Source organism: Trichoplusia ni (genome assembly GCF_003590095.1).
Source record: "Trichoplusia ni isolate ovarian cell line Hi5 chromosome 9 unlocalized genomic scaffold, tn1 tig00003177_group8, whole genome shotgun sequence".
In the NCBI taxonomy this organism is placed as follows: Eukaryota; Metazoa; Arthropoda; class Insecta; order Lepidoptera; family Noctuidae; genus Trichoplusia; species Trichoplusia ni.
This window is the reverse complement of record NW_020799670.1, coordinates 1-17,503: the sequence shown is the minus strand read 5'-3', so window position 1 is coordinate 17,503 and position 17,503 is coordinate 1. Positions and strand designations below refer to the sequence as shown.

The window sequence follows — 17,503 nt, the reverse complement described above, 5'->3', positions numbered from 1 at the left end:
AGAACATTAATTAATCATCGCTTTTAATTTTCTTTCCCGAAAAGACTAATTATTTGAACTACACAATTGAAACTTCAACGTTCTATCTGCATGTTCAATCAATAAATAATCGGTCAAGTGCGAGTCGGACTCATGACATTGAAGGTTCCGTACATACAAATATTATTAAGAAAAACAAATCGGTTGAGTGACATTTCAAATTTTATGTCAGTCAGCTAGTGACCGTAGCAACTGTTGCTTAACCTCGATGTTCTGTGAAAAATTAAACAGACAGCGTTAATAAGTACCTAAGTAATAATTTAGTTTTTATTTATTAGTTAATCCTAGAAAGACATTCTTATAATCTCATCTTTGCAGCTATTATGAGATAATTATGACAATACAATAATAAAATTTTACGCATCCAAACAAGTTTTCCATAAAACATCTATTTAGTTAGTCATTAAATTCAGTCATAATTACTTACATTTATCTTGTAATGATATAAAACTCACTTTTAGTATCGCGGCGACATCGCAACTAGAGGGTCTGGCTGCCGCGTCTAAAAGTGATATTTTCCCACGTTTTTTATACACTCACTTTTTTCGTTTGTTTGTCGTTCCGGTTAGATAATTGCAACTCAATTTTGAGGTACTTCCCGATAAGCTAGCAGGCTGAAAGCTATTGCAATTTGCAACTATTAAACAGGCTGGACGGCTTTTGATAAAATTTGAATGGATGAATTAAAAAACGTAGGTTTTAGATTTTTTTTTAATCTAGTCTAATCTTTTTTTATCTTTTTAAATTATTTATGGTTGTGGGAGCGGGACAGCGCTATACATGGTGTAGAGTGGTATATCTCTTCCACATACAATAATATTATTTTAAGACGTGGCTTTGCGACTAGACAGCGCATAATAGCTTCCGCCAAAACAAAATTAACATTATTATAAATCTGTCGCCAATACTTAGTCTATAAAAGTCAAAACACGAAAGAGGACCGAAGTTATTATAATAAATAAATGGTGAACCAAAAATTTTGAAAATAATTTAGTCGTATGTAGGTACCTACAGTATAAGAAAGAGTTTTTTAAATTATAAGTGGTTGAGTGTCTGTGATTTTTATGTAAGGTAAGAGATGTTTTAACTACGTTTCTGTTGGTAAATTATTCCGTTATTAAAAGCCTTGTTATTGGTTTTTGGAAACCAGATATTATTTATTTATAATATTTTCTTTTAATATTTTTGAAGCATAGGTATAATCTTAGTTAATTATTGTTTATGTTTAAATTAAAATATTACTGAAAAACTTCCTTGTTTGAATCTGAATTCAGAAGGCGGGACTATTCAAAACATTCAATCTATTTGTGACCCCTTGCTTTGTTTCCAATGAGGGAATTATATAATTAAACAGATAAAATAAAAATAAAATAGATTTTTTTTTGTTGAAAACCATAGAATTACAGTGGTAAAATCATTAGAGCAGATTAAGAGTAGGTATAATCTTTTTGGAGTCTTCGCGATGTCTTCTAGACAACCTTTAAATGGACAGGAAAGATATGTATACCCACCGAGTGATAGGGAACTGGATCTCTACTGTAGATATATATCTTCATATTACCTTTTAAACTATTGCATCAAAAGTCACATAAGTATTCAAGAAACTTCAGTAGGTAGTTTAATTGTTAAAAATGTTTAATTTTACACATGTTTAATACGTCTTTTGGATAATATCTTAGATTAATTGTCTATTATACATCGTTCACACTGTTTTTAAATAATTTAAATTTAAACTATGATCTACAGCATTTATTTAATTAATAACTTGTGATTGGTACGCAGAATGAACCCGTTATCACAATTCCTGTCTCTGTTTAACACGAAGACCATTCGGCCGATGATCCACCTACTTCAAATGTTCTTCAATTCAATAGCGTTGGTGGAAATGGATGCTGGTGACTTCCCCCCACAAGCTGAAGTTAGAGGTTTGTAACTCTGCGGATAATTTCATTATTCAACAACAATCATTCGTTATTAATTCTTCGGATGGGATGAAAACTGTTCAGATATTGATGGCCTTAACTTTTTTTAATTGAGCCATTCCCTTCCCTCCTTCTCCCATTCCAACCATTCTTTACTACCATACACGACGGTCTGCTACGTTGTGGAGAAATAGGCATAATCTACTCCTTTCCACCGACTTAACAGTTGCAAGACTAATTAATTTAAAATGCAAGGTACAGTCATCAAGTGATCTACATATATTATACAATTTCTTGTTAAAATCACTTTTAAAAATGTATTTTTGTTTTCACACCATACGGTTAGACGACTCTCAACTGGAAGCGAGCGCTACGCAGTCGATTGTAATTACTTACGTACGTAGGTTTTAGCTTTTTAATTCTTGAACAACCTGCAATATTCAGTCGCGCGCACGCATCGCTTTGTGACGGGTGTGTGATCGGTACCGTCAATATGTCGAGTACGTTAAAGTGCAGTGTTTGTAACATTGTGATAGACGAGTTGCTCTCGTATATACAAAATAAAATATCGGTGATAGACGAAATTACATTAATGAGAATATGTACAACGTCTTTCTCAAGCGAAGAAATACAGAAATCAAAATCGCTGTTGTTTGATTCTCTGTCAACGGATGTACGTAAAATATCTAGAAAACGTAAAGGAAAGGAAGTTAGAGATTTGGAAGACATCATTAGTCTTTTCAAAGTAACAGATCCTGATGCAATTCCAATATTTGTGGCGAGGCAATTAGAAAAATTGCCGCCTATTACATTTGATCATCTTGATTGTACGAAACTTCTCAAGGATTTGCTGCTCGTAAAAGAGGAAATTGAGCAAGTTAAGACGACATATGCTTCGGTCAAGCAGCTTGAAGACCTAAGAAACGAAGTTATCGGATTAAAAAACGACAGAATAATGTATACCCCAGCACAATACATTAATAACAAAAGTGGCGCATGGATTGATAATAATGAAGCTAATGCTATTAATGACTCAACGATAGAAGTAAATAGTGTGTGTGATAAATTACAAAAAGAGGAACTTGTTGCAAACAGTAAGTTGCAGAATAATTCCAATTGTAGGTATCCGAAAATAAGCGACAAAGAAATCGTGAACTGCGTTAACGAGGAGCCGAGTGTCGTAGTGACTCATCGTGATATGCAAAAATCGCCTCGGACGCCGCCGCCGCTCGCGCCGGTAACTGAGAACAAAACTAAACAACAAAAGGACGATCAGCTGACTGTGTTGATAACGAGTGCGCCCGTATCACCTAATGCAGCGGAATCGGAATGCGAGTCGCGAAATAATACTGAGTGGAGAACTATATCTTACAAGAAAAGATCGAATTATAGGTATGCAGGCAAAGCGGGAACTGCGCGTGACGTTCAAGGAAGTTTCAAGGCGGCTGAAAGGAAAGTTCCTATTTTCATTTCTAATGTCCATAAAGATACGATGGCTAAGGACATAGTGTCTTACATACAAAGTAAAACACAGGATGTTGTATCATTAGAAAAGATAAACACTAAGAAACAAAAAGAACACAACGCATACAAGTTCTTTGTATCAGAAAGTAAATTATCTTTATTCTTAGATGAAAATATATGGCCTGAAGGCATTATATTTAGGCGTTTCGTGCATTTTAAAAGCAAATATGTAAGAGATATGTCAACAAAAACGGCCACAAATCAAACATATAATGCATAGCACCTTTACGTTAACTAGTTTTAACTGTAAAAACGTTAAACGTTCCGTCGATAACATACGAGAAATGTGCCGTTTTTCTGATATCATTGCGCTTCAGGAGACGTGGCTGTTACCGGATGAGATCCAGTACCTGAGCACTATTGACAGAAAATTTAGTTCAACTGGTACTTCTGCCGTTGACACAGCAGCTGGCTTGCTGCGTGGCCGCCCGTACGGAGGTGTTGCGCTGTTATGGCGCAGTGACGTGTTTCAAAACGTATCTGTTATACAGTGTAATAATCCGCGCGTGTGTGCCATTAAAATCGTTACAAACGACAGACCTATTGTGGTAATTAGTGTCTACATGCCCACAGACTCGCCGGATAACCTGTCGGACTTTACGGACTGTCTGGGTACGGTGAGTGCTTTAACGGATGACTGTATGATAGAATCTGTATATGTGATGGGTGATTTTAATGCCCACCCTAATGAATTGTTTTTTAGAGAACTCTCTGCTTTTACTAGTGAACAAAATTTGTTATGTATTGATGTTGAAAGGTTGGGTATAAATAGTGATACTTATACATTTGTGAGTGAGGCGCATGGATCCAGGAGATGGTTGGATCATTGTTTGATTACACAGGCTACTGTGCCGACTATTAATAATGTATACGTGAAATATGATGTGCTATGGTCTGACCACTTTCCCCTCATACTAGAATGTAATTTTAACCTTTTAACACCAAAGGTATGTCATAAGTCAGTAACAGTAAATAATGCAGTATGGGGAGAGAGAAGTCCGGAGCAGATTGATTCCTATCGCAGTGTCTGTCATGAAAACTTGCGTTTAATTGATTTTCCATCGGAGTTTAGACATTGTTGTGATAGTTTTTGTAACAATATTTCTCATAAACCGGTCATTGACCGATTATATCGTAATATTGTAACGGCCCTCACAGATGCGGCAATATTAAGTAAACAAAGTAGGAAACAAAAAAAATGTGTATTAATAGGGTGGAATAGGCATGTCAGAGATGCTCACAGGGAGGCCAGGTTAAACTTTCAGTGCTGGGTCTTAAGTGGAAAACCGTATTGTGGTCGTGAATATGAAAAAATGTGTGCTAGTAGGAAGATATTCAAATCCCGTTTAAAATGGTGCCAAAATAATCAGCACCAAATAAAAATGGATATCATTGCCGATAAACATGCATCGAAAGATTTTCGTGGCTTCTGGAAATCCACAAGTAAATTGAATAGTGGGCCTGGTCTGCCTGTGAGTGTCAATGGCTGCAGTGATACGAGAGATATTGCTAATTTATTCAAGGATCACTTCTATGTGCGTTCACAGTTGGGACCATCGGGGGAGATGCTCAATGCTGAGAAACCTGAAGGAAAGGTGGGCTTACGTTTTAGGGCCAAGGACGTGGAGAACGTGATCAGACACATGTCGCGAGGTAAGTCCCCTGGCCATGATGGTCTGAGCATTGAGCACCTTCAGTACGGTGGTGCTCATATTTCGCGAGTGTTATCACTATTCTGTAACCTATGTATGAGTCATAGTTATTTACCACCCGATTTAATAAAAACCATAGTGATACCAGTTGTTAAAAATAAATCTGGGGACATGTCGGATCTGGGCAACTATAGGCCGATATCCTTGGCCACCATTATAGCTAAAGTACTTGATAGATTGCTTGAGATACAGTTAAATAAACATCTTCAAATACATGACAATCAGTTTGGGTTTAGGCCCAAACTCTCAACCGAATGTGCAATTATGTGTCTCAAGCAAACTGTCAGATATTATACAGATCGGGGAACGCCAATATATGCGTGTTTTTTAGACCTTTCTAAGGCTTTTGACCTGGTTTCCTACGACATACTCTGGAAAAAGTTAAAAGAGGAGAATACGCCTCCAGAAGTCATAAATATCTTTAGGTATTGGTATGGAAACCAGGTCAACAATGTAAGGTGGGCAGGGCAACTGTCTGATTCGTATAAAATGGAGTGTGGTGTGAGGCAGGGAGGGTTGACCTCTCCTGTACTCTTTAATTTATATATTAATGCACTGATTGTCACGCTCAGCAACGAACATGTCGGATGCCATATTGATGACGTATGCGTCAATAATCTCAGCTATGCTGACGATATGGTGCTGTTGAGCGCCTCAGTCTGTGGTCTAAGGAGGCTGCTTTGTTTATGTGAGGGGTATGCACAAACCCATGGACTTAAATATAATGAAAAAAAGAGCCAGGTTATGGTCTTTAAATCCGGAACTAAATATCCCACCAATATTCCCCCGCTAAAAATAAATGGAACCTCCTTAGAAAGAGTAGATAGTTTTAAATACCTAGGTCATGTGGTTGCCTCAGATTTACGTGACGACATGGACATGGAACGGGAACGAAGGGCTTTATCGGTAAGAGCTAATATGGTATCTCGTAGGTTTGTACGTTGCTCCACTGGTGCTAAAACAACCTTGTTTAGAGCGTATTGCACAACATTCTACACGTGCAGCCTATGGATTACATATACTCGAAGATCGTACGAATCCCTTCGGATCCAGTATAATAATGCGTTCAGGATGCTGTTGGGGTTGCCGCGTTATTGTAGTGCCTCCGGCATGTTCGCGGACGCGCATGTTGACGGTTTTAGCGCGATAATGCGAAAACGCATCGCTTCAATGGTCAGCAGAGTACGCGCCAGCACCAACAGCATCCTGAACATGATAGCTTATAGGGTAGATTCCCCGTACATGAATAATGTTATAAGACTTCATGTCTAATCTATTCTGTATGTTGCTGTATTTTTATATGTTTATATTGTGATTGTGACTTACTAACCATATTATTCATGTATTACTAACAAGTGGATTATGTTATCTTAATAAATAAATTAAATTAAAATAAAATGCAAAAGCAGAATCAACAACAACTTTAATATGAAGGAACGGATTTTTTGTTAATCATTTTTTTTTTATTTAGCGTGCTATAGCATATTAATTATTCCTCATAATAATTGATGAAGTTTAGCTCATTAATTTTTTATTCAAAGTCGCTTGTATGTTTAATGTATTTTTTTTTGTAACAAAAAGATCTTTTTTTCTGTTTTTCATAGTTTCTATTATTTCCAGATGGCCAAACATTTGACTTCATAGTAGTGGGTGCTGGATCAGCAGGGTGCGTGGTGGCGAACAGACTGACAGAGATCACAGGATGGAATGTGCTGCTGATAGAAGCTGGTGGGACGCCACCGATATCTGCTAAAGTAAGACTTTGACTGCAACTTGGAATTCTTCAAGATCTTATTTAGTCCCTTTGTCTGTAATCAAATTTTGTAAAGTACCTAAATAATGATCCTACTACCGGTCTCTGATTGAGCTGAAACTTTGTGTGCATGAATATATTGCGTAACAACGTAATCTTTTGATGACATAGAGCTGATCTGATGCTGGAGCTAGAAGTAGGGCCATAGGATTTAAATTTTATTTGATTCTCATCATCTGCCTTTCATTTTAGTTAGGTAGGTTTTATGTTAGGTACTTGAGACTGTTACCGCGGTCATCATTACCGCGTAAGTGCCACCGCATGCATGTCACTCTTGTCTTAAGAGGTGTTAAACAACATTATAAATTTATTATAAAATATTGATTTATGGCAGTTAATATTAAAATGGCTTACAGTAATATTTCCTTAATATGCCACAAAATTTCCTTGAATTTAAAAAAAGTGGCTTTGGCCTTACAATTTTGAAAAACATTGTTTTTGGGCCTTGGCATTTGCATTTAACCTAAGTCAAATTGTAACCCGAGTCCCATTTTACTTTTGAAGCGAGAATTCCCTCAAAGACTCTGGAGACTAAAGTCTTCGGTTATAATCGGAGACTTTAGCTATCTATAGAGGTTCTCAACTGTTTTAAATTTGTTTTTTTTCTTGTTCCAGTATCCTGGATTCTTCCCCTTCGTTGACCATTCCGACGCTGACTGGAACTACTACACAGTCAATGATGGATACTCTAGTCAAGCACTTAAGATGAAAAGCTTACATTTAACCAGAGGCAAAATGCTTGGTGGCTCAAGCGGGGCCAATTACATGTTCTATATCAGAGGAAACAAGAGGGACTACGATAGGTGGGCAGAACAAGGAAATGAGGGGTGGGACTGGAACTCAGTCATGCACTACTTCAAGAAGAGCGAACGACTCAATGATGTGGACATTATGAATAGCGACTACAAGGACTATCATAATTCCAAAGGCTACTTAGGAGTAACACGACCTCTTTGGAGGCATAAAACAAAAAGATATATCCAAACCTTTGCAGACAATGGGCACAATATACTCCTAGACTGTAACTCAGGTGATCAACTTGGTTATGTGATACCGACATACACGGTCGACGACGCCGTGAGGCAACATACAGCCACTGCTTTCCTTGAACCAATTAAGGACCGCCAAAATTTATTCGTTCTTAGAAATACTTTAGCACATAAAGTTTTATTTAATAAGTCTCGGAAAGCAGTTGGTGTTGAGATCAAACTGCCTAATAATAATGTTATCAACGTCTTTGCCCGCCGAGAAGTTATTTTATCGGCAGGTGCCATTAATAGCCCTCAGTTACTGATGTTGTCTGGTATAGGTCCAAGAAAGCACTTGGAAGAGATGGGTATCGATGTATTTTTAGACTCTCCGCGTGTCGGTGGCAATTTACGTGACCATCAAATGGTCACTGTTCCGATAGCCGTTGAGAAGGATCCTACATCAGTTATAGAAAATGTAGGTATAATTACAAATTTAGATAAGTTCCCATTCCCCAGTATAATTGGACATGTAGCTCTCAACAAAACACAGACGTACCCTGACTATCAAGCGACCGTAATTCCTATCGCTGCCCAATCTCCCGTAACATCTATAATGTGTGGTCATGTTTTTCGCTTAGAAGATGGAATTTGCTTCTCGCTGTACGAGGCGAATAGAAAGAGAAGACTTTTGTTTCCCGTATTATCATTATTACACCCTGCTTCAAAAGGTAGAATAAGATTAAGAAGTAGCAAGCCTGACGTAAGCCCTCTTATTTATGCCGGATATTATTCTAATAAGACAGATATTGAAAACCATGCGCGTTACGTTGAGGACTTTATCAGTGTCGTAAACACGCCGTATTTTAAAAGTATTAATGCAGAAGTTGTGAATTTGAATGTGCCGCAATGTAAGACGTTGCGATTTGGCAGTCATGAGTATTGGAAGTGTTTCGTTCTCAATATGGCGACGACACAGTGGCACCCTTCAGGGACGTGCGCTATGGGTCCCAAAGGTAAAGGTGTGGTGGATGAACGACTACGGGTTTGGGGAGTACCAGGATTAAGGGTAGTTGATGCCAGTATTATGCCTACGTCACTTAGTGGTAATTTAAATGCGCCAACAATAATGATTGGTGAAAAAGCGTCTGATATGATTAAAGCTGATAATGGAATAAATGTATTTATTTAGTTGCTTTGCGTTTTATTTCTTATTATACTATACGCCTAAACACACGTTGTTTTAAAAGAAAATGGTGAAAAGTTACCTTCAGTAAGACACTGAAGACATCTGAAAATTATTGTTACTGGCAATACTAAACATATTTTTTACCTATATTCACCAAAAAATATAATTATCTGTGCGCGTCTGTGCGTCAGTGCGTGTGACGTCTGTTGCATTGTTATTTGTCAAAAGTTGTAAACTAAATTTTCATTTTATTAATTAAATAAATAATTAATCAAAAATTCGAGAATTATGAATTAATAAGGAATAGAGAATACTGTAAGGTTCATTACTCTGTTATAGACGAAGTGAACTTCTTTGACTTTTAGGAGAAAATCTCAAAATGACCAACCTCGATGTAAGTATCTGCTGTTTTGCATATTTTAAGTAATTTCGATTTAAAAAGATGTGTTAAAGACTTCTGTTTACTTTTTATCAAACAAATAAAGCTAGTGTAATGAAGTGTACAGCCAAGTGCTATGAATTTTATTCAGACAAATGAGGAATATTGGCTCTTCTAATTGACACTGTAAAGTGCAATAAAACGTATTAGTAACCGCTTTCACCAAGTTTAGGATTTATATTTTTTTAAATGTATATTAAGTTACTTATGGCCGTAAGCAGTCCATTGCAGTTTCTATTTACATTTAGTTATTGACGCCTTTTTTGGATGGGTATGAACGCGGCAAATGTAGAAAAAGTTTCATTAAAATAATGATATACACTGAGTGTCCTCGTGCATGTGATTTGTATGTTTGTGAAACACCCTGAGACACAAGAATTAAATTCCTTAGGGTGGGAATCGTTTTCTTAAAAAAAAAAGAATTGGTATGTATATCATGTTTTTTTTACATTACAGTCATGTTAGCCTAAAATAATCTAACCAAACATAATGTTTTAAAGGTTGTAGCTATTTGTTTGACTCAAGCTTGGTTCAAGCTGGTTTAAAATCTGGTCTTCTTCTTTAATTCCAGGTGAGCAACAGTAGCACTGATAGCAGCTCAGGGTCAACATCAGACTCCAGTAGCAGTGGAAGCTCTTCCACTAGCTCAGGCTCTGGCTCCAGCAGCTCTGATTCTGAATCCTCAACCTCCGACACCCCAGCAACCACTATTGCACCACCAGCACCAAAATCACCTGTAAAAGTTGAAGAGCCGAAGAAGAAAGAGGAACCAAAACCACGAAGACCATCAAAAGCAAAGATATCATCATCAAGTGATGATGAACCTCCTAAAGTACCAAGTCCAAAACCAGCTCCACCTAGGAGACGAGTTTCCACCAAACCAAAGGCTGCTGTTGCAGTTCTTGCAAAAGGCAAAACTGCACAGAGAATTTCTTCTGGTGCAAAGACTCCGAAACCAATCCCAAAAAACAATACCCAAGGCTCAACCAAAACCGGACACCGGCACACTTAAAAAGAAAAGCATATTCTCCCCTGACAATAGTTCCGAATCTGAATCTGAGAGTAAATCATCAACTAATAAAAGCCCTAAAGCATCACCTAGACCAAAGCGAGGTTCTAGAAAGTCTAGCGATGAGAAAGACAACTCTCCGGTGACAACAGCTGACAATGACGATTCTAATTCAAAAGATAATGCTAAGCGGAAAAGTGTTAACAGGCTGAATGGACCACCTCCAAAGAAATCTATTGAGGACAAGAGTGCATCATCATGCACTTCCAGTCAGTCTTCAGTGGAGTCTGTTTCCTCAGACAGTGAGAGTGAGCCTACACCGAAGAAGGACCCAATTAAAACTGGGAAGACAAAGCCTCCATCCAGTGCTACCAAGGTATGTATTAAACAGAAAATGATAGCTAACATACATTTTTGGTAACTGATGCATTACATACTTAGTTAGTTTAAAAATAAGTTATTTGTTGTTGATTAAACTTTTGAATTATTTATTACTTATGTTCCTCATATTTCATTTCTTGGAAGTCCAAAATTATGACTTGAAATAAAATGGCAGCAGCTATGTGGGGAAAAATAAAAAAGTATCATATTGATCAGGGGTTTCTTAGATTAAAACAATCCTAAATTGATCTATCAAAATATTAATCATCTCAAATTCATTGTTATCAAATAATAACAAAATTAACCAACCTTTCTGTCCAAAGTTTAACATTTATTAACATTATTTACAGGAGACAAGAGACCAAGCTTCTAAGAGTGGCGATTCCGGTGATTCTCCAGTAGCCACAATGCCCAGGAAGCTGACACGGTCTCTGTCAGCGAGGGTGTCGAGATTAGCTGCAGCATCAAGACGGACCAACACTGACACTGATTCAGAAGCTGATGATAAGAGCAATGATAAGAAGTAAGTCTGTGATAGTTTATTTTATTAGTTTGTTATCTTGAAAATGACCTAGATTCGTTCTTACCAAACTGGTCACCGCCGCCGCATGAGCTCATGCCTTTTAGCATAGCTTGGGTCTTGAATAATGCCATTTGGCCTTCTAAATGTTTACTTTGACAACCAATATAATCTAATTGATTTCTTGTAAATTATTAACATTCAAACAAATATGACTAATACGGAATTCTTGTATATCTTATAACTTTTTGAAGTGATACCTATATTCTTTATTTTACTGCCTAAGGATGCTACTTCAGTAGGTGGTAATATTGTTTTCGAAATAATTTCTCACTACTAACTTCACTAACGACAATTTCTTTCTTTCACCCACATTTCCAATGCACCAATATACCTAACATCTATATTGCAGCTTTTGAAATGTGTATTTTAAATTAATTTAGTTAATCATATAAATAATATAGAAATACGTTTATTTCTATATTATTTTCTAGCAGTGCCAGCAATAGCAACAGCAACAGCAACAGCAACAACAGTAGTAACAACAAAGATATTAAGAAGAATATTAAGGGTCGGGCTCCGCCGGCGAGGTCGCCGGTCGTTCTGCCGATGCCACAAGAGCCGGCTCAACAACGGTGTCCTGTACGTGGCTGTGACTCCAGCGGACATCTCGGTAAGTTAAAAATACCAATATTATCTGTGATTTTACATAAAACGTGTTTTATGACTACTCTGAGTTTTCTTCCAAGTAGTTGGCTCTCTACTACTAATTTACCAAGAACCATAATAGAGAAGTAAAATTTTCCGTCCACCTATGTCAGGGTACGATTTGTTCACTGGGGGTATAGCAGGGTTTGTTCTTTCAATACCTTTCCAAGTGTACTTGGTCAGCAGCATCGCAGTTTTAGTGCCCTATCTTTATTATTTTTATCTTTATCCGCGAACTAATACAGTCATGACTATCGCCTTTAGTAATTAATTGTCATCTGCTCATCGTACATGAACAAGATTGATGAACGTCAACACCTTCTAATGAGTCGTCAGTCCATTGTGCTGAGTGGTTTCCCATTTTGATTGCAAGACAGTTGAGGAAAGTCTGGATGAGGAAGGATCATAATCCGGTGTTTTAAGGGCGTATCCCGGTAGAGATTTTCGTCCCATCTAGAGTATGATGAGCAGAGATGGTCTGTTATATTGTATGGTGTTGCGTCAGGCGGCAAGTCCAGCCGGCACATGACGTGGGACGCGTGCCCGCTGTACCACAACGTGACGGGCGCGTGGTGCGTGGCGGCGGGCGAGGAGCGCGCGGCGGCGGCGGCGGCGCGGCGCCGCGCGCTGCAGCTGCTGCAGCAGCGGCCGCGCGCCATGCCCACGCTCGAGCAGCGCGCCTACCAGCTCAAGGTCAAGGTATGGGGACTACGCTCACTGGTGTGAACTTGTGTGTACTTACGTAAAGGGAACGGGAAAGAAAGCCATTCCAAATTTGAGAAAATCGAACATTCACATGAAGTATCGAGAAAGAAATCCAACATTCATATCGTGCTATTTGGGTGTCTTCCCAAAATGTCTGAGATACATTACTATTATTACACACTTATTGAAATTGTGTGGTGTGGTGCAAATAGTTTCGGGTCATAAAAACAACTTGAATTGGGAAAAAAATAATTTGTATCATACCTACAAATACTATACCGAAATTTTCGAAAACAATTTTAACGTAATTTTTTTTGGAAATGTTTACAATTTTAGTACATCAGACTAAATTATTTCAGGTTTCTAAAAATTTTCTCCCTTAAACTGAGATAACCCTTCAGAAATCGCATACAAAATATAATACTATTCCTAGGACATGCGGTCAAAATGGAAAGGCAGTCAAGAGTTACGTGAGAAACTGGCAGCGTCTGGCAATGAGGAGATGACGGAAGACAGGGAGCCGATCCTCGAGGGCTTTGCTCCGGACTACGATCTGAGGCTGTTCAGGGAGGCGCAGGCACTTGCCGCCATCAAGATAGAAGAGGAACTAGGGGATATACCTACAGATAAAGGGACTAGGTAAGTTTGTCCCAGTCAGGATTTGTATTATTGCTGACCCGATATACTAAAGTTTGATTTTTATAAGGAATTTGTTATCTTGCAGATGTCCTTTTTTTCTATAGCCTTTCCACAATACTTAACTTAACGTACCAGAATGACAACTCCTAAGAATTTTTAACATTGCAACTAAACTTGCTGGCGCTTCCAGATTGCAATATATTGGAATTTCTACCTGTTCTATCTGTCCTCATGATGTTTTCCTGTCGCCTTGTCAAAAGTGTTTAAAAACTAATTCTGAAAAAATCGCTTTATGAAAGGCTGGAAAAGGATGGAAATTTGCAGCCTCGTGAATGAAAAAACCTTATCATTTTACAGACCTAGAATGTCCTAGACAGAATATGTGTTTGTCCCCAGATACGTTGGTGATGGGTAAGTACATGATGGAGGTGTGGTACCAGTCCCCGTACCCGGGCGACGCCGCGCGGGTCCCGCGCCTGTTCGTGTGCGAGTTCTGCCTCAACCACCACAAGAGTGCCACCGGCGCGCAGCGACACAAGGTCAAGTGTGTGTGGAGGCATCCGCCGGGAGATGAGGTGACTGACATGTTTCATATGTTAACTTACTTACGTCCTAATGAAGGGTAAAGGTCTCTTTGAAATTACTCCAGTCTTTTCTGTTCTGAGCCTCTTTATCTCACGCAAAATTAAATATCGATGTCCTAGACTTGCCTTATAAAAGTTAGAAAATATTCTGAACTAAATCGAATCCCGAGTATCGGCTTAAATCTTTTTCCATGAGGTGTTTTGTTGGAATTTTTACTTAATCAATCTAAAACAGTGTATCACGGTAATGTCTAAACTGCTAACTGTTTTGGTTGCCACCGATAGTCATATTAATTTATTAATTGCAAACATGGGTACAGTTACAGTTGTGATAGCTTCATTACCATCAGCGCCATCAAACAAGCAAATCATGCAAATCATTAGAACTAAAATATTTTTTTGGCTGTCATAGAAAATGCATAATTAACCCAGTAATAAATTCCAGGTGTACAGAAAAGACAACCTAAGCGTATGGCAAGTGGACGGCCGTAAACACAAGCAGTATTGCCAGCAGCTGTGCCTGCTCGCCAAATTCTTCCTTGACCACAAGACGCTGTACTACGATGTGGAGCCGTTCCTGTTCTACGTCATGACGAATGCTGATCATGAGGGCTGTCATATTGTCGGGTACTTCAGTAAGGTAAGTAATAGCTTAGTGTTCTATCTTGCTGTTATACAGAGGTTGGCAACCTCTTTTGGTTTGTTGCATATTTTCACATATGCCAATGATTTGCTTGCATTGTGTGATCCACGAATGTTTATTCTGTGTGTGGGTGTCTTCGTGTATACATTTGCGTACATGACTTGTATGTTTGTGGAACCCCCTCGACACTAGATTTTTTTCAAAGGAAATCTTTTTTTAAGACTTAAAAGTTACAAATATTGTAAATATCTTATCTGTCCTTCTAAAAACAGAGAAGGTAGTGTGAGCATGTAATGTGAATTTTTCAAAGTTTAGTAAACAACGTCCGATCTCTATGTGCGGCTTAGACCCTGACATGACCAAGTTTTACATTAGACCGAAAGCATAAACCCCCGCAGGCAGTCAACATGTTTGAATCGAAATAAAACAGAATGTTAGTTAAACATGTTTATGTGTTGTCTATTCTGGAGTTTAACCAAAACCTGTTTAGGGTTGGTTTCAGAGATACTTTAATCACAATCTTAAATAAACGTTATAACGGCACGTGCCTTTAGTTATCAGTTAATAGTACACTTATCTTGTGGCATAATTGTTGGTTTTTCCTTCGCCCATTGTTCTTTAATATCCTTCATTTAAGTTTGCACTTTAATTTTATCAATCAAAAGGCTACTTAACTTAATAACGATTTTTTAAACAGCATTTGACTACACCTAATTAAGTTTGAAAATAATAATTTGCTTCCAATATTCTTATGTAAACTAGATATAATCATGTTTTAGTTGAAAAAAGTCATTTTTTAAATATTATCATGAATTTTATTTATTATTTGTCAAGCGTTCACTATAAATCGCACTTTACAATAGCCATTTTTTTTAGAAATTATGGAATTAGTTACAACATGTTGGGTTGTTTTGGGAAAAGGCTAGGCCGATGATTTTGTATCAAAATCAAATAATGTGTCTGACGCGACAAGCCGTGTCATTATGCATAGGAGCGGCCGTCAGGGCAAAGTTTGAATGAAGTCTGTAAGAAATGATCGATTCATAAATTATCTATTTTGCTACGCGACAACAATATCCTCAAAAAATAAATATGTAATACCGGTAGGACGCAATTGAAACCGCGGCGCTCAGATAGTTAGTTATATGTATATCTCATTAAAACTATAAAACATCTCAATCATCATCGCGGTTACAATTCACCGGCGATAATTCATTAAATGAGGTCAAAAACGGATCACAATTCAGCTGCAATATGCAAAGTACGGGTATAGTACAAGAGCACAATACTATGTTACTATGATAGTACGTACGCCGCCATTCAGCGCCGTCAGCTGTGGGGTCGACGACCGCGGGCGAGACACGCCCCCTCCCCCCACGCCCTCCCCCCCCACTGCACCCCCCACTGCCGGGGTGGGGTTGCAATACATGAAAATTAGAGACTTGATTATAAATTTTTCGTGCCGCGCTTTTACACGTTTCATGGTTTCATTCAACGATTCATGATTTGTGATTCCTTTCGTAGATCGTATGTTTATTTTAATAACAGATTTTGAATTGGTGATTGATATTTTAAATATCAATTAAATACCATATATGAGCGTAATAACTATTGATGACGATAACTTTTAGCCAATTCAAAAATAATTATAATAAAACAATATTCATTTGTAACAAGAATCACGATATTAATAATAAATACTTTACAAATACACGAGAGTAGTAATACTTATATACAACAAAACTGAAACTAATTTCTAATGACCAAACAATACCAGTACAAATGTTTATCATAATATATACAAACTTAGGTATCACTGAAGCCAATACGCTTTATTATTTCAGGTTGAACTCTTAATCAAAAATTAAATTCGCCGGTTACAGACGGCCAGACGAGAGATATAACCTTACCTATAGATGTAGCCAGAGGGGTCGAATATTAAAAGAATGGAGTGGCTTTGGCTGTATATTGCGTTACGTGTGCGCTGTGCGTTATGAAACAATTGAGCTTCGGTTTTTGAATTTTAAATTTCAACGGCGATTGTAACGGTTTTGTAGGATTTTGATTGGTGCGTTCTGTTGACTGAAATATGGATTAATAAATGTTACTCGCTTTAAGGATTTAAATAAGGTTTTGTATAATACCTAGACTGATTTACAATTTATTGAAATTTATCTGTTATATTTCTTTTAGAAGCTTAGATTTAGTTCTTTCAGTATAACCTTAAAGAGCGAAGTATTTTTTGAACTCTCAATGTGACCTTATCTCGTGTTGAACCTTTAACTTCTAAAGTCTCACAATGTTAATTAAATAAAGGTTCAAAATAGAGGTTACTTTTCAAAGGTCATGATAACTGATTTCTATTCGCATCGTTGTTCTTTAAATTTATTCGAGACAGTCATGATTTATTAGGCAAAATACTAATACATATTGGAGTAGGATATTAAATTGATATAATGTATATTCAGAATGCATGAAGCTGTAATTGTAACTGTACAAATATTTTCATTAACTCTGACACTTGCCGTACCGTATTAATAATTCAAGGCTATGAATACAATCGAAAACCAACCTTAACTGCATCGAAATACTATTGACTTTTTGAATAATGATTTGTATTCTACAAACGCGGAGCTACGTACAGCTGTCTACGCCAGGCGTAGCATCGTAGCGCACTCGACGTAAACTACGTGACGTAGCTCGTAGAC

General features: G+C 37.6%; 3 protein-coding genes across 3 annotated transcripts; all 3 read left to right on the top strand.

Annotated features, from left to right (window-relative positions):
* The first annotated feature begins 1,509 nt into the window (after positions 1–1,509).
* LOC113506304 (glucose dehydrogenase [FAD, quinone]-like) lies at positions 1,510–9,331 on the top strand. Its single transcript, XM_026889144.1, has 3 exons — positions 1,510–1,964; positions 6,818–6,951; positions 7,626–9,331. The coding sequence occupies exons 1-3, from the start codon at positions 1,823–1,825 to the stop codon at positions 9,168–9,170; spliced, it is 1,821 nt and encodes a 606-aa protein (XP_026744945.1). The 5' UTR covers positions 1,510–1,822; the 3' UTR covers positions 9,171–9,331.
* A 215-nt stretch (positions 9,332–9,546) lies between these two features.
* LOC113506307 (suppressor protein SRP40-like) lies at positions 9,547–13,624 on the top strand. Its single transcript, XM_026889146.1, has 7 exons — positions 9,547–9,561; positions 10,178–10,438; positions 10,506–10,991; positions 11,347–11,519; positions 12,011–12,189; positions 12,730–12,923; positions 13,363–13,624. The coding sequence occupies exons 1-7, from the start codon at positions 9,547–9,549 to the stop codon at positions 13,570–13,572; spliced, it is 1,518 nt and encodes a 505-aa protein (XP_026744947.1). The 3' UTR covers positions 13,573–13,624.
* Positions 13,625–13,976: 352 nt separating this feature from the next.
* On the top strand, positions 13,977–15,002 carry LOC113506306 (histone acetyltransferase KAT7-like). Its single transcript, XM_026889145.1, has 2 exons — positions 13,977–14,143; positions 14,598–15,002. Exons 1-2 carry the CDS (start codon positions 13,988–13,990, stop codon positions 14,985–14,987), a joined length of 546 nt encoding a protein of 181 aa, XP_026744946.1. The 5' UTR covers positions 13,977–13,987; the 3' UTR covers positions 14,988–15,002.
* Positions 15,003–17,503: the final 2,501 nt, after the last annotated feature.

Bases quoted from the DNA above. Each gene is read 5' to 3' on its own strand.
- LOC113506307 (XM_026889146.1), top strand. The intron at 10,439-10,505 runs GTACCAAGTCCA...CTGCTGTTGCAG, and splicing joins GTGATGATGAACCTCCTAAA to TTCTTGCAAAAGGCAAAACT. The intron at 10,992-11,346 runs GTATGTATTAAA...CATTATTTACAG, and splicing joins CTCCATCCAGTGCTACCAAG to GAGACAAGAGACCAAGCTTC.
- LOC113506304 (XM_026889144.1), top strand. From the start codon at position 1,823: ATGAACCCGTTATCACAATTCCTGTCTCTGTTTAACACGAAGACCATT. The intron at 1,965-6,817 runs GTTTGTAACTCT...TATTATTTCCAG, and splicing joins CCCACAAGCTGAAGTTAGAG to ATGGCCAAACATTTGACTTC. The intron at 6,952-7,625 runs GTAAGACTTTGA...TTCTTGTTCCAG, and splicing joins CGCCACCGATATCTGCTAAA to TATCCTGGATTCTTCCCCTT.
- LOC113506306 (XM_026889145.1), top strand. From the start codon at position 13,988: ATGATGGAGGTGTGGTACCAGTCCCCGTACCCGGGCGACGCCGCGCGG. The intron at 14,144-14,597 runs GTGACTGACATG...AATAAATTCCAG, and splicing joins GGCATCCGCCGGGAGATGAG to GTGTACAGAAAAGACAACCT.